General features: G+C 43.1%; 1 protein-coding gene across 2 annotated transcripts in view; it reads left to right on the top strand.

The window, feature by feature from the left end:
• FRMPD1 (FERM and PDZ domain containing 1) overlaps nt 1-15,829 on the top strand; it is a 278,358-nt gene that overhangs the window by 243,283 nt on the left and 19,246 nt on the right. For both annotated transcript variants that reach the window (XM_077475354.1, XM_077475353.1), the window contains 3 exons: nt 2,703-2,885; nt 6,336-6,480; nt 8,047-8,910. In XM_077475354.1, the coding sequence (XP_077331480.1) occupies nt 2,703-2,885; nt 6,336-6,480; nt 8,047-8,910 (1,192 nt within the window). The remainder of the gene's footprint in view (nt 1-2,702; nt 2,886-6,335; nt 6,481-8,046; nt 8,911-15,829) is intronic.

Below are 15,829 nucleotides of genomic sequence, written 5' to 3'. Positions count from 1 at the left end.
AGAGAACCAATTTGTCATTGTGGATTATTTCTTCTTAACCCTTTCCCGCCGAGCGTACGCAGATCTGCGTACTCGGCTTCCGGGGGGTATACCGGGATGATGCCCGCACCTGCAGGCATCATCCTGGTACCGTTTTCTTCAGCAGGCGATTGGCTTTCCAGCCATAACAACCGATGAGGCTAAAAGCTGCTCGGCTGTTATGCCGGAGGAGCGGGAGTTGACGTCCCCCCTCCCGCCGCCTCCCGCCGCTGTTACCGGTGCTCCCATTCGATCGGGAGCACCGATTCAAGTTGCACTGCCTCCGGCCACTGGGGAGGAACTGGAACTGGAATCGGCTTCGTTCCAGTCTCCTCATAGTAAACACGGAAGCGACATCATGACGTCACTTCCCGTTTACTCGGCTGCCAATGGCGCCGGTTTTTAAAAAATATACGGTATTCAGAATCGCCGTTTTCGGCGATCTGAATACATTGAAGTGTAAAGGAGGGGTCTTTTAGACCCCCGATCCCTCCATAAAGAGTACCTGTCACCACCTATTACTGTCACAAGGGATGTTTACATTCCTTGTGACAGCAATAAAAGTGATCAAAATTTTTATTTTTTTTTAAAACAATTTAGTCATTTTAAAATAAATAAATAAAAATTTTTTAAAGCGCCCGCCGTCCCCGCGAGCTCGCGAAGCAAAGAAAACGCATACGGAAGTCGCGCCCGCGTATGTAAACGGTGTTCAAATCACACATGTGAGGTATCGCCGCGATCGTCAGAGCGAGAGCAATAATTCTAGCACTAGACCTCCTCTGTAACGCTAACCTGGTAACCGTAAACATTTTTTAAAGCGTCGCCTATTGAGATTTTTAGGTACCGTACTTTGTCATCAATCCACAAGTGCGTGCGATTATAAAGTGTGACATGTTTGGTATCTATTTACTCGTCGTAACATTATCTTTCACTTATGCAAAACAATTGGGCTAATTTTACTGTTTTATTTTTTTTAATTCATGAAAGTGTCCCTTTTCCCAAAAAGTTGCGTTTAAAACACCGCTGCGCAAATACCGTGTGACATAAAATATTGCAACAATCGCCGTTTTATTCTCTAGAGCAGGGGTGTCCAAACTTTTTTCAAAGAGGGCCGGATTTGATGAAGTGAACATGCGCGAGGGCCGACCATTTTGCCTGACATTCTTTGAATCGTTAAAATTCGGTCTAAGGGTGTTCGTTCGGGCTCTAATACACTGCCCAACAAGAATTCTCTTGCCTTTGTGGCTGTGTGTGGGAAGAAATGAGCTTGGGCGTATTTGTACATACTGTATTAATTAGCGTATAACACGCACCTTCACTTTAAGAGGGAAGTTTCAGGAAAAAAAAATGTTTAAATAAAGAACTGTGAAGCAAAATAATGGTCAGTGCCCACTAATGCAGCCTAATCAGTGCACATCTTCAGACCCACCTTTGCCAGGAACACACCCACCACAGCCAGGAATGCACTCACCATAGCCAGGAATGCCCCCGCCATAGCCAGGAATGCCCCCCCCCCATAGCCAGGAATGCCCCCCCATAGCAAGGAATGCCCCCACCATAGCAAGGAATGCCCCCACCATAGCAAGGAATGCCCCCACCATAGCAAGGAATGCCCCCACCATAGCCAGGAATGCCCCCACCATAGCCAGGAATTCCCCCACCATAGCCAGGAATTCCCCCACCATTGCCAGGGACGCAGCACCATTGCCTGGGACGCAGCACCATTGCCAGGAATGCCTCCCCAAATGCCTCACCATTGCCAGGAATGCCTCCCCAAATGCCTCACCATTGCCAGGAATGCAGCACCATTGCCAGGAATGACTCACCATTGCCAGGAACGCAGCACCATTGCCAGGGACGCAGCACCATTGCCAGGGATGCAGCACCATTGCCAGGGACGCAGCACCATTGCCAGGGACGCAGCACCATTGCCTGGGACGCAGCACCATTGCCAGGAATGCCTCCCCAAATGCCTCACCATTGCCAGGAATGCAGCACCATTGCCAGGAATGCAGCACCATTGCCAGGAATGACTCACCATTGCCAGGAACGCAGCACCATTGCCAGGAACGCAGTACCATTGTCAGGAATGCAGCACCATTGCCAGGAACGCAGCACCATTGCCAGGAACACAGCACCATTGCCAGGAACACAGCACCATTGCCAGGAATGCACTGACGAGCGCCAAAGGAGAATCTCCTGTTTACACGGCGGCTTCTTTAATAGAAAGTCCCGCCTCCTTTGATGGACAGAACAGTCGTCCAATGGCAGTGCAGGAGAAGGACTTCCTATTACAGAGGCCGCCCGTAAACAGGAAATTCTCCTGTGTACGGCGCTCGGTCCTGTCCTCCCTGTACCTTCCGAAGCATATATATCTTTTGTGGCCCCGGCGCTGGGAGATCGTCGGGGGCCACAAAAGATATGTATGTCCAAATAACCAGGCGGGCCGTTCAAAACCGGGCCGCGGGCCGCAATTGGCCCGCGGGCCGGACTTTGGACATGCCTGCTCTAGAGTCTCTGTTAAAAAAATATATATAATGTTTGGGGGTTCCCAGTAATTTTCTAGCAAAAAATATGGATTTTAACTTGTAAACACCAAATGCCGAAAATAGGCTTAGTCATGAAAGGGTTAATGTAGTATGTCATGACAACATTGTATTTACTTTACCCTTTTCTCTTGTCAGCTGCAGGACAGAGAATCATACGTCACACTTCTTGTTGGAGCAAAGTATGGCATCAGTCAGATCATTAATAACAAGCTTAACATTATGATAACTTTAGCTGAATTCTCTAACATCAGCAGGATAGAGCTGACACCGGAGTCTGAGAAAGTGAGCCTAGTAAAGGTTTATCTACAGGATGTCAAGGTAACTTCAATGTATTACTGTTACTCAATGACTGACCCTGAATTCACTTCTATTTTAGTGCTGTGTACAGTATTTCTAGTCTGTCACAAAAGATAATAGGTGGAAGAAGAGAGCACATCTAAGTATTAATTTGTACTGAATAATAAAGCTGAACTCCAGGCAAACAACCACATACACATTCCATATACATTATGAAATGCATACTGTATATAGGAGCTGTTTTCCTGCCAAAGGATTTGTGTTTCTGTCTATCCATTTCTCGGATTTCCACGGCTCTGCCACACAGCACAACCATGCTGAAGACTTACAGTGCCTTGCAAAAGTATTCACCCCCTTGGCTTTTAACCTATTTTGTTACATTACTGTCTTTAGTTCAATGTTTTGTTTTGTTTTATCTGAATTATATGTGATGGATCAGAACACAATAGTCTAAGTTGGTGAAGTAAAATGAGAGAAATATATACATAAAACTATTTTTCAGAAATAAAAAAATTATAATTGGCATGTGCGTATGTATTCACCCCCTTTGTTATGAAACCCATAAAAAGCTCTGGTACAACCAATTAACTTCAGAAGTCACATAATTAGTGAAATGATGTCCTCCTGTGTGCAATCTAAGTGTCACATGATCTGTCATTACATATACACACACTTTTGAAAGGCCCCAGAGGCTGCAACACCTAAGCAAGAGGCACCACTAACTAAACACTGCCATGAAGCCAATGAACTCTCCAAACAAGTAAGGGACAATGTTGTTGAGAAGTACAAGTCAGGGTTAGGTTATAAAAAAACATCCAAATCTTTGATGATCCCTAGGAGCACCATCAAATCTATCACCAAATCTATCACAACCAAATGGAAAGAACATGGCACAACAGCAAACCTGCCAAGAGGCGACCGCACACCAAAACTTACGGACCGGGCAAGGGGGAATTAATCAGAGAGGCAGCACAGAGACCTAAGGTAACCCTGGAGGAGCTGCAGAGTTCTACAGCAGAGACTGGAGTATCTGTACATAGGATGACAATAAGCCATACGCTCCATAGAAATATGCTTTATAGCAGAGTGGCCAGAAGAAAGCCATTACTTTCAGCAAAAAATTTAATGGCATGTTTTGAGTTTGCGAAAAGGCATGTGGGAGACTCCCAAAATGTATGGAGGAAGGTGCTCTGGTCTGTTGAGACTAAAATTGTTGTTAGAGTTGTGGGAAAGTTGGATGGTGCTAAATACAGGGATATTCTTGAGCAAAACCTATACCACTGTGTGTGATTTGTGGCTAGGATGGAGGTTCACTTTCCAGCAGGAAAATGGCCCCAAACACACTGCTAAAGCAACACTTGAGTGGTTTAAGAAGAAACATGTAAATTTGTTGGAATGTAAGCAAAACCCAGACCACAATCCAATAGAAAAAATGTGGTCAGGCTTAAAGATTAATGTTCACAAGTGCAAACCATCCAACTAGTTATGCACATTGCCATTTTCTGTTATTTTGGTTATTTTGCCCTATTTGTTGTTTGCTTCACAATAAAAATAAATCTTCAAAGTTGTGGACATATTCTGTAAATTAAATTCTACAAACCCTCAAACAATCCATGTTAATTCCAGGTTGTGAGGCAACAAACATGAAAAATGTCAAGGGGGGTGAATACTTTTGTAAGGCACTGTAACTTTTCCCAACTGCAGGTACTGTAAATAACCCAACCAAGTCTTGTTCCTCCCCAGGCTGTGGTTGGACAGTGAAGGAGATGCAGGAAGATTAGGTCAACTCTCTGTCAGTTTGTTCTCTCCTCCTATCACCATGCTGCTTGCACTTTAGCTGTTTGGCTCCTAGTGCTGCTTCTCCTACTTCTCGTCTGAGCTCTGCTGGAAATTGAAAGAGTGAAAGAATTTGATACAAAGTCAAATTCAGGTACTTACGTTGCTTACCTTTAAAAGAATACATTTAATTATTTAAAGTGGAAGTAAACTCCCATCGCTGACTTTTTACCTATAGGTAAGCCTATAATAAGGCTTACCTATAGATGCTGTAAATATCTCCTAAATGTGCACCGTTTAGGAAAAATTTACTGTACATGCAGCTGTTCATTCAGAGACCTCACTCACACAGCCTGAGTCTGCAAACCGAGAAGGAAGACTGGGTAAAGATGGAAGCCGTCTCAGCAGTGACAGAGCAGCACTGGATGGCTTTGTTTTAAGGTACATTTTACATAATGTGCTAGTATGCAATGCCACATTATGGCTTTATCTTGCAGGCTGCAAAAAAAAAAAAACACATAGCGGTTTACTACCGCTTTTAATATGTCATATTCATATAGGCTGTATGTGATTCTAATGCACTGCAGTGCATCGTTTGTGATGCATTACAGTTCATTGGTACGCATTGTGCCAAAATGCAACATGTCCAAATTTCCATACTCTTGCACTGGGATTGTGTTGGACATGGCTGCCCAACACAGCTGGCAAAACAACACATTTATGAATAAAGAGATGCATTAATTTGTGTCTTTTAAAACTGCCTGGAGTTCAGCTTTAAAGCAAAATGCTGAAGGAGAGGCTAAAAGTTTTTATACTGTCATCTGTAAACACGAAATTCTAAGAAGGTTAAAAGTTTATAGCTTATACAAAATACACTATACCATAACACATTTACACAAATAAATTTCAAAGCAGGGGGTAACTTACAAAAGGCACACTGTGACACAAGGGAGTAATTTACCCACATGCACATACATAATATTTGCATGTGCAAATATAAATGACACACCAAGTTTATAGGGAACCTTTCTCAATAAAAACATGGGACTTCCATTTCTGAGCCCCTTGTGAAAATGCTAATTGTCTAGCTTTTGTGCTAACCCACTATCCATAACAATACACAATACTTTATTAATCCCAAAGGGAAATTGGGAAATTGTTACGACACAGACACACTTAACAAAGACAACACAAGGTCACAACGATATACTGAACAAGATGCAAAAACACAACAAATTTACTAATAACAGCCTTTAACACCAAATAGAAAAATTAAACCTACACTACAAATGAAACATCCATACAATTAAAATACAACATAGAATACATAACACAGATACATCAACCTGTATTGCTTCTAGCTTCTCGCCCCCAAAAGATCCGGCCTGATAGTATCAAAAGCACTGCAGAAGTAAAAAAACATTACCCTCACAGTGCTTGCTGACTTATCCAGGTGTGCACACACATGCATTTACCATGAAAATGATGGAATCCTTAACCCCCAGTCTTAGCTGGTATGCAAACTGCAAAGGGTCTAAACATTCCTCTCCTATAACTTAGTCAGGCCAGCTAGATCCTTATAAACAATGATCAGATAAACAATAAACTGATGCAGTTTCATTATTTTTTACTAGTTAAGAAGTAAAAAAAAAAAGTAGAACTTAACACCATACTAACTCTCTATTTTTTCCAAAGCCACTTTCTCTATTATTGGAATCAAATAATGCCAAAGACATCGCATGTCTCATTTCTGGGTATTGTAAGCTGCTAGTGAGTCCTGCTGCATCTATATTTGAATGGTGTCCTCACAGCCAAGTTCATCGCATTTCTACCGAAGAAGGTAAACATACCAAAAAAAAAATAGGATGGATGATGCATCCAATCACTTCCACAGACAGCATTATGTTTCATAAATTGAATTGTGTCACTTGTATTGGCAAGGCATCTACTGCCTTTCTCAATGAATTTTATACAGTGGTCAGGTTGATGCAAACTGCAGAAATTATAGTCACTGCCCACTGGTCCTAGGATCACCACTTTTTGGTCCATGGAAAAACAAACTGAATTGGAGACTGTTGCACTATGACCTACCTACACTAACCTACTTGACCTACCTACACTGACGGTAGTGACCTACCTACACTGACGGTAGTGACCTACATACACTGGCCTACCTACACTAACCGACCTGACCTACCTACACTGACCTGACTGACCTACATAAACTGACATTTACATACACTGACCTACATACACTAACAGAAGTGACCTACCTACACTGACCTACCTACACTGACTTGCCTGACCTACCTACACTGACCTACACATACACTGACATTTACATACACTGACCTACCTACACTGACCTACCTACGCTGACATTTACATACACTGACCTACCTACACTGACTTGCCTGACCTACCTACACTGACATTTACATACACTGACCGACCTGACCCACATACAGTGTCTGACCTACCTCAGCTGTGGTGTGCGGTGTCACAGCAGCCAGCCCTCAGAGGAGGAGGAGGAGGAGAAGAGGAGAGGAGAGCGGCCCGCCCGAGCGCCGAGCGGGGATGTGCCGCGGCGGCCGCTTTTGTAATTCCCGCCTTCTGGAGCGTGCAGCGCCTATGATGGACGTCACACATCCCGTGGTCCCGATCCATCATAGGTGTTGCAGGCTCCAGAAGGCGGGACCTGCTGTGGCACTTGGCCGCACTTGGCCACACTTGGCGGTGCTCGGGATCAGATTGGTCCCGGCGCTCGCCGCGGCACTCGGGGCTAACAATGGAGAGCCTGCAGAGCTGCAACTTGGGGCTTTAGGGGGTCGCATTCGGGGCTTCAGCCCCCCCTAGCCACCCCCTCCCGACGCCCCTGCAGATTCCTCTATATTTTTTTTTTTGTCCTGTCCCAGGCCTTATTACTATATTAAATATAGCAGAAAGATAATAATACATCTTCTAGAGTTGGTAAAATTTATAAATTAGTATTATAAAATCCCCAGTTTGGAGATTGTGAGCTGCATGTCAAAAAAATTATTGTAAAAATTTGATAATTTGTTGACAAACATTTAGAAACCTTCATGTATAGATAGCTTTAGTAAAGATATCAAAGAGGAGGAACAATTTGCGCAGTGTTGCCAACAATCAGGATTTTTACTGGCAGCCAGTAAAAAACTGGCACTTTTTTCCTGTCAGTAAATGCCTGTGACAGGAAAAAGTTGCAAGTGAAAAATATGGCTGTGACACTCGGCATGGAACTGCGCATTTGTGCAGTTCCAGTCTGGAGCCAGCCAAGGCCATCTAAATGCCTATTTTTGTTACTTATTATATATACGTCTGCTTTTCTTTTTTAATGTACTGCTCATAGAAAAAAAAATAACATCAACATTTTTTTTTTTTTAAGGATATGAATCCAGAGCGTGCAGTGATTCTGAGGAGTCATCAGATATTGATTCGTCTTTAGACCTCTCATCAGAACGCCAGTTTTTAAGACAACGCAATATTAAACCTTTGCTGGAAGAAGAGGAAGAGGATGAAGAAGTGCAAGTGCCGAAACAAGATGAAGAATCACAAAAAAGTGCTGTCATTGAGGAGAGCCAATGTGATTGTGGAAACGATACCGACAGTATTTCTGAAGCTTCTGATTCAGCCAACACAGGAAGCCAGGGTTACAAAATTAGCTGGTCCAGTGACTCGATCGATGCTTTGGAAGAAGATGACCTAGAGACCTGTTCTTCTAGCCGGCCAGAGTTCTTCCAATTCTATACGCCCATCTTAAATGATGTAACTACAGAAGATCAGGGAGTTTTTGCTGATAATTCAGATGTGAAATGCAAAGGAGATGGGTGTGAAGAATCAGATCCATTGCTTTGTTTTTTGCAGATGGCCAATAGCAGAGAAACCACTATAATGGATACCAAGGAAAAACCTAGATCACCCAAAGATGCAGACTGCCGAGAGGACAATGAAATCCTCTTTTTTCCTGGATGTCAGCTTACAGAAAGCAATGTTATGGAATACTATAGTCTCTGCTCAAATGTCTCCCCTGCTAGTAGTGTGGACAGGAACATCCCTAGTAGCCCTGAGAGCAACTGTGTTCAAGATTTATTACCAGAAAGTAAACTAAAGGAAAAGGGCCGCAGGCGGAAATCATATAATGAGGTTAATACGCTTATTCTTGAGCCTCCTCCGGGTTTTGGTGACAGTAGTTCTGAAGAAGAGTTCTTTGATGCTACAGACAGATTTACACCGACACTAACCTCTCCAGGTAAAATATTATTAATTTGTCAGAAAAAGTCCAGCTATCTTGTGCCTTACCCCTAACAACTGCATTAAAGTGATTGTAAGATTTTTTATTTATTTATTTATTTATTTTTAACATGTTATTCTTACCTGCTCTGTGCAATAGTTTTGCACAGAACAGCCCTGAACCTCCTCTTCTGCTCCTCACTTTCTGTGTCTGCCCTCCTAGAAAGCCCCTTGCTAGGTGGGCAGATGTGGGGGCTAGATCTCGAGCATGGCTGTGTGCATCTTTTGACACACACAGCATGGCTCACCCCTGTCCCCCACGCTCTCCTCATAGGATCTGATTGACAGGAGCAGGAGTCAAAGGCTCCTGCTGTTGCCTACATGTCCAGTGAGAAAAGAAAGAGAGCAGCATCGCTGCTTTTGGGCACAGAGCTGGTTTAAGCTCAGGTAATTATTTAAGGAGCAGGTGACCATGGAAGGTTTTTTTTTTACCCTAATGCAGAGAATGCAAGTGATCGTAAAGGTGTCATTTTTTTTAAAATAACAGACACATGCTCTGTGCAATGGTTGTGGACAGAGCAGCCCTGATCCTCCTCTTCTCAAGTCCCCTTACGGTGCTCCTGGCTCCTTCCCCCTGTTGAGTGCCTCCATAGCAAGCTGCTCACTATGGGAGCACTCGTGCATTCTCGCTCCTGAACCCCGATCTGTGTGTTCATAAGATACACGGAGCAGGGCACAGCACAGCCCCCGCTCCCTCCTCACTGGATGTGATTGACAGCAGGAGGAGCCAATGGCAGTGTCTGAGCCTATGAGGAGGGAGAGAGCTGAGAGAGCCTCTGCTCTCATGCACATCATTGGATCAAGATGGGGCTCACTTAAGTACAAGTGGGTAAAGGAAAGAGGTTTGGGACTTTGTGTGAGGCCAAGGCATAGAATGTGAAGTGCCTCCATCCCTAATTACTATTAACATGAAGAGAAGGTTTGGGACTTTATATGAAGTATGCGACCGAATAGGCAATGTGAACATGGAGTGGCTGGCGAGTATGAAGTAAAAAATATTTTTCCCCCCCGGCAGGTTTCAGCTCCTGGTGCCCTTCACCCACACACACAGGTCATCTGTAAGTAACAAGGGATGATTTAAGGTTATCATCCTTAATCCAATATTTATTCTTGTTTTCCCCTGCCTGTCATCTGGATAGCCCCTAAGATATTCTACCGATTTTTTATAGATAGTGATACTGCATCTGCTCCTGAAGATTGAAGGTTATCCATTAAACGGGTCGAGCTATATAGATGCTTTTATGATCATCAAATCAAGAGTAACATCAACCTTTTCTTTTAATATGCTATACTGGCCTATACCAATATGTTATGGTTTTTCTATTATCATGGATTCCGGTGGTTTCATTACCATTATTGTGTCATTATCATTAATTTACATGCTATTATGCTACCATGTTACTATGTGATGTATATTTAATAAATCCAACTACAATTTTACATAATGTGTTTATGTTATGCCATTGTATATATGAGATGACACAATGTTACTAGGTTTATTTTTTACTTCATACTCGTCAGCCACTCCATGTTCACATTGCCTATTCGGTCACTTACTTCATATAAAGTCCCAAACCTTCTCTTCATGTAAGTACGTAAGTAAGTGGGGGCTTGGGGAGCTGCCACATCCACATGTAAAAAATGTAAGAACAATGAAGGAGGCAGCAATGTGACAATAGACAAAGTGGCTGGATTTTATGGTGGTCTCCTGGAAATGATGGCACTTTAGGCCAGTCTCAACAGTGTTAATACTTAGGAAGGAAAAACAAAACCAAAACCACAGAAAGCTGTTATTTTTTTACTTGCAGAAGACCCTTCCTGGTCCCATTAGTTGCTGTTGGATTAAGTTCCTGGAAAGTAATTGTTTATTTTAAATGAATATAGTTGGAGATATATTTTTTTCCAAAATGTACACTACTTTCCTTGACATAAAATAGCAATCTTTGACTATTTCTTTGTTATTTGACCAGTATTAGGGTTGAAATCATAGACAAGTGAAGTTACCCTCCCTAGCAGTGTATGTGATAACCCATATTTGGACCCAGGCTATACTGAATATTTAATATGTGATTCATATATTGACCCCTTACATTTTTTTTTTTTGTTTATTATTATGCATATTGTATTTTCTTGACTATTTGCAATTGGCTGGTCCAAATCCTGTAAAAACTGAATGAATATTATGTCTAAGCCTCTTTGTGAATGAATGAGACAGACCATAATATTAAAAGACTAATAAGAAAGGAGGTTCTGGAGCCGAAAAGACATGGGCCAAGCCTTATTTTTACAGGAAAAGTTGAACTTTACTTTTAATATCAGCTGCCTATTCTTCTTTATCTACTGACCATTTAGATGGTGGGGCAACCCTTGCTTATGCATTTATTTCATTACTTGGCAGGTTTCAATTGCCTATGTTTGTACCCGGTTTAACTTGTCAAATTTGACCAGTCTTTTTTAATTCATCTGAAATTTTCATTATCCTAATCTATTTGTATGAACCTATAGTGTCTTGAAAAAGTATTCTCACCCTCAATAATATGTCTCCAGGAAACCCATTTAAACTCTGACACGTTGCATTACTTAAAATGGAATCAGTTTAACCACTTGCCGACCGCCGCACGACGATGTACGTCGACAGAATGGCACGGGCAGGCATATGGGCGTACCTGTACGTCCCTGCCTTCCCGCGGGTGGGGGGCCCGATCGGGCCCCCCCCCCCCGGTGCCAGCGGCGGTCGGTTTTCGTTCAGAAGCGATACGGGATGAGGGGGCGGCCATTCATTCATGGCCACCCCCTCTCGATCGCTCCTGACGAATGGAAGTGAGGCGTGACATCACTTCCTCTCCTGTAATGTAAACACAGGAGAGGAAGTGATGTAATCTCTCCTCCGTGTCGGTATTTTTCGTTCCGGCACTGAGGAGAGAGGATCGGTGAGTTGCACCAACACGACACTTCACCCCACGATCACCCCCCCAATCACCCCTGCACCCCCAGTCACAGTGACACCAATTGCATTTTTTTTTTTATTCCATTGGTGTCATTTGTGACTGTAATAACTGTTAGGGCAGTTAGAGTTAGCCCCCTTTAGTTCTAGGGTACCCCCCTAACCCCCCCAATAAAGGTTTAACCCCGTGATCACCCCCCGTCGCCAGTGTCACTATGGCTGGGTTCACATTGCAGCGGTTTATGAGAACGGATGTGATTCGCACCGCACTGCAGTGCAAATCACATCCGATCTCTGTGCGATTCGAGTTCAGCCATACAGATAGTATGGCTGAATTCGCGCCGCACCCGCCGCAAATTCGCACGGGACCCTTTTTTTGGTCTGCAGCAGAATCGGATCGCATGGGTGTTCACACCATGCGATCCGAGTTTGCAGATCGCACTGCGATATGCGAACTGATCTGGGGGTGTCATTAACATTTCACTGACACTCCCAGCAGTTCGTATAGGGCAGTGTGAATTGCCGCCGGGAGGCATGCGATGCGGGAACCCGCCGCGGATTCGTGGCGTTCCCGCATCGCTCCAGTGTGAACCCAGCCTAATAAGCGATCGTTTTTCTGATCGCTGTATTAGTGTCACAGGTGACGCTAGTTAGGCAGGTAGGTATTTAGGTTCGCCGCAGCTTTTTATAGCACCAGGGACCCCCATATACTACCGCATAAAGCCCCCTGATTGCCCCCTAGTTAACCCTTTCACCAGTGATCACCATATAACTGTTACAGGTGACGCTGGTTGGTTAGTTATTTTTTTATAGTTTCAGGGCACCCGCCATTTATTACCTAATAAAGGTTTAACCCCCTGATCACCCGGCGGGTGTCATTTGTGACTGTAATAACTGTTAGGGCAGTTAGGGTTAGCCCCCTTTAGTTCTAAGGTACCCCCTAACCCCCCCCCCAATAAAGGTTTAACCCCGGGATCACCCCCCGTCGCCAGTGTCACTAAGGCTGGGTTCACATTGCAGCGGTTTATGAGAACGGATGTGATTCGCACCGCACTGCAGTGCAAATCACATCTGATCTCTGTGCGATTCGAGTTCAGCCATACAGATAGTATGGCTGAATTCGCGCCGCACCCACCGCAAACTCGCACGGGACCCTTTTTTTGGTCCGCAGCAGAATCGGATCGCATGGGTGTTCACACCATGCGATCCGAGTTTGCAGATCGCACTGCGATATGCGAACTGATCTGGGGGTGTCATTAACATTTCACTGACACTCCCAGCAGTTCGCATAGGGCAGTGTGAACTGCCGCCGGGAGGCATGCGATGCGGGAACCCGCCGCGGATTCGTGGCGTTCCCACATCGCTCCAGTGTGAACCCAGCCTAATAAGCGATCGTTTTTCTGATCGCTGTATTAGTGTCACAGGTGACGCTAGTTAGGCAGGTAGGTATTTAGGTTCGCCGCAGCTTTTTATAGCGCCAGGGACCCCCATATAATACCGCATAAAGCCCCCTGATTGCCCCCTAGTTAACCCTTTCACCAGTGATCACCATATAACTGATACAGGTGACGCTGGTTGGTTCGTTATTTTTTTATAGTTTCAGGGCACCCGCCATTTATTACCTAGTCTCACTAGTGTACCCCTAAATTTAGGGGTGTCTACTTTCCAAAATTGGGTCATTTGGGGGGGGGTTTGTGCCATCTTGGCATTTTATGGCCTTCAAAACTGTAACGCCCTTAGAAAGCCTGAAGGCGGTGCTTGGTTTTCGGGGCCCCGTACGCGGCTAGGCTCCCAAAAAGTCCCACATATGTGGTATCCCCGTACTCAGGAGAAGCAGCAGAATTTATTTTGGGGTATCATTTCACATATGCCCATGGCATGTGGGAGCAATATATCATTTAGTGACAACTTTGTGAAAAAAAAAAAAAAAAAAATTAAAGTTTGTAATTTTCCCGCAACTTGTGGCAAAATATAAAATATTCCATGGACTCAACATGCCTCTCAGCAAATAGCTTGGGGTGTCTACTTTCTAAAATGGGGTCATTTGTGGGGGTTTTGTGCCATCTTGGCATTTTATGGCCTTCAAAACTGTAATAGGTAGTGAGAAGTGAAATCAAAAATTTACGCCCTTAGAAAGCCTGAAGGCGGTGCTTGGTTTTCGGGGCCCCGTACGCGGCTAGGCTCCCAAAAAGTCCCACATATGTGGTATCCCCGCACTCAGGAGAAGCAGCAGAATTTATTTTGGGGTGTCATTTCACATATGCCCATAGCATGTGTGAGCAATATATAATTTAGTGACAACTTTGTGAAAAAATAAATAAATAAATAAAAGTTTGTAATTTTCCCGCAACTTGTGGCAAAATATAAAATATTCCATGGACTCAACATGCCTCTCAGCAAATAGCTTGGGGTGTCTTCTTTTTAAAATGGGGTCATTTGTGGGGGTTTTGTGCCATCTTGGCATTTTATGGCCTTCAAAACTGTAATAGGTAGTGAGAAGTGAAATCAAAAATTTACGCCCTTAGAAAGCCTGAAGGCGGTGCTTGGTTTTCGGGGCCCCGTACGCGGCTAGGCTCCCAAAAAGTCCCACACATGTGGTATCCCCGTACTCAGGAGAAGCAGCAGAATGTATTTTGGGGTGTCATTTCACATATGCCCATAGCATGTGTGAGCAATATATCATTTAGTGACAACTTTGTGTAAAAAAAAAAAAAAAATTTTTTTTTTGTCATTATTCAATCGCTTGAGGCAAAAAAATAAAATATTCAATGGGCTCAACATGCCACTTATCAATTTCCTTAGGGGGTCTACTTTCCAAAATGGGGTCATTTGGGGGGTTTTGTACTGCCCTGCCATTTTAGCACCTCAAGAAATGAGATAGGCAGTCGTAAACTAAAAGCTGCGTAAATTCCAGAAAACGTACCTTAGTTTGTAGATGTGACAACTTTTGCGCAAACCAATAAATATACAGTTATTGACTTTTTTTTTACCAAAGACATGTGGCTGAATACATTTTGGCCTAAATGTATGACTAAAATTGAGTTTATTGGATTTTTCTAATAACAAAAAGTAGAAAATATCATTTTTTTTCAAAATTTGCAGTCTTTTTACGTTTATATCGCAAAAAATAAAAATCGCAGAGGCAATCAAATACCATCAAAAGAAAGCTCTATTTGTGGGAAGAAAAGGACACAAATTTTGTTTGGGTACAACATTGCATGACCGCGCAATTATCAGTTAAAGCAGCGCAGTGCCAAATTGTAAAAAGACCTCTGGTCATTGACCAGCAAAATGGTCCGGTCTGAAAGTGGTTAATATTCAGTATCATTCTATATATACATCATACTCCAGAGGAGTTTCTATACTTATATCTAATGGATTGGATTTTACACGTAGACACATTAAGAATGATAGTAAAGGTAAATTTTTTTTTTTTGTACTGTACATTTTCAGGCTGACCATATGTGATTGTAAATATATATTCCCCCGCCATATTCAACTGAAGTATTTAAAGAATATATTCAGTTTGTAGCTGATAAACTAGATAGTGCATGCCTATTGGTTGGTGACTTTAATAACTATATGGATTCTGCAATAGATAAATACAATATAACGGATAAGCAAACTTCATTGGGGCTTACAGCCTTCGCCAGATATGTAGCGGAATTGGATTGATAGATCTCTGGAGACAGCGTAATCCAACAAATAGGCAATTTTCATGCTTTTCTAGTAGCTATAAAACTTTCTCTAGAATAGACTTAGCATTGGAAACATATTCTTTGCTCCCATATCTTTGTGATATTAAGTATGAGGCCAGTTGTATCTCAGACCATTCCCCTATAGGGTTAATTTTTTCTTTTAGAACTAGTCCAGGATGTACTCTATGGAAGGTGAACCCATACTGGTTGTCACCTTTTTCTCCATCTGAAGGAAC

Source organism: Lithobates pipiens, unplaced genomic scaffold (genome assembly GCF_037356315.1).
Source record: "Lithobates pipiens isolate NorthernLeopardFrog02 unplaced genomic scaffold, aLitPip1_a1.2 Scaffold_13, whole genome shotgun sequence".
Lineage (NCBI taxonomy): Eukaryota > Metazoa > Chordata > Amphibia > Anura > Ranidae > Lithobates > Lithobates pipiens.
This window is presented reverse-complemented; position numbering and strand designations above follow the sequence as displayed.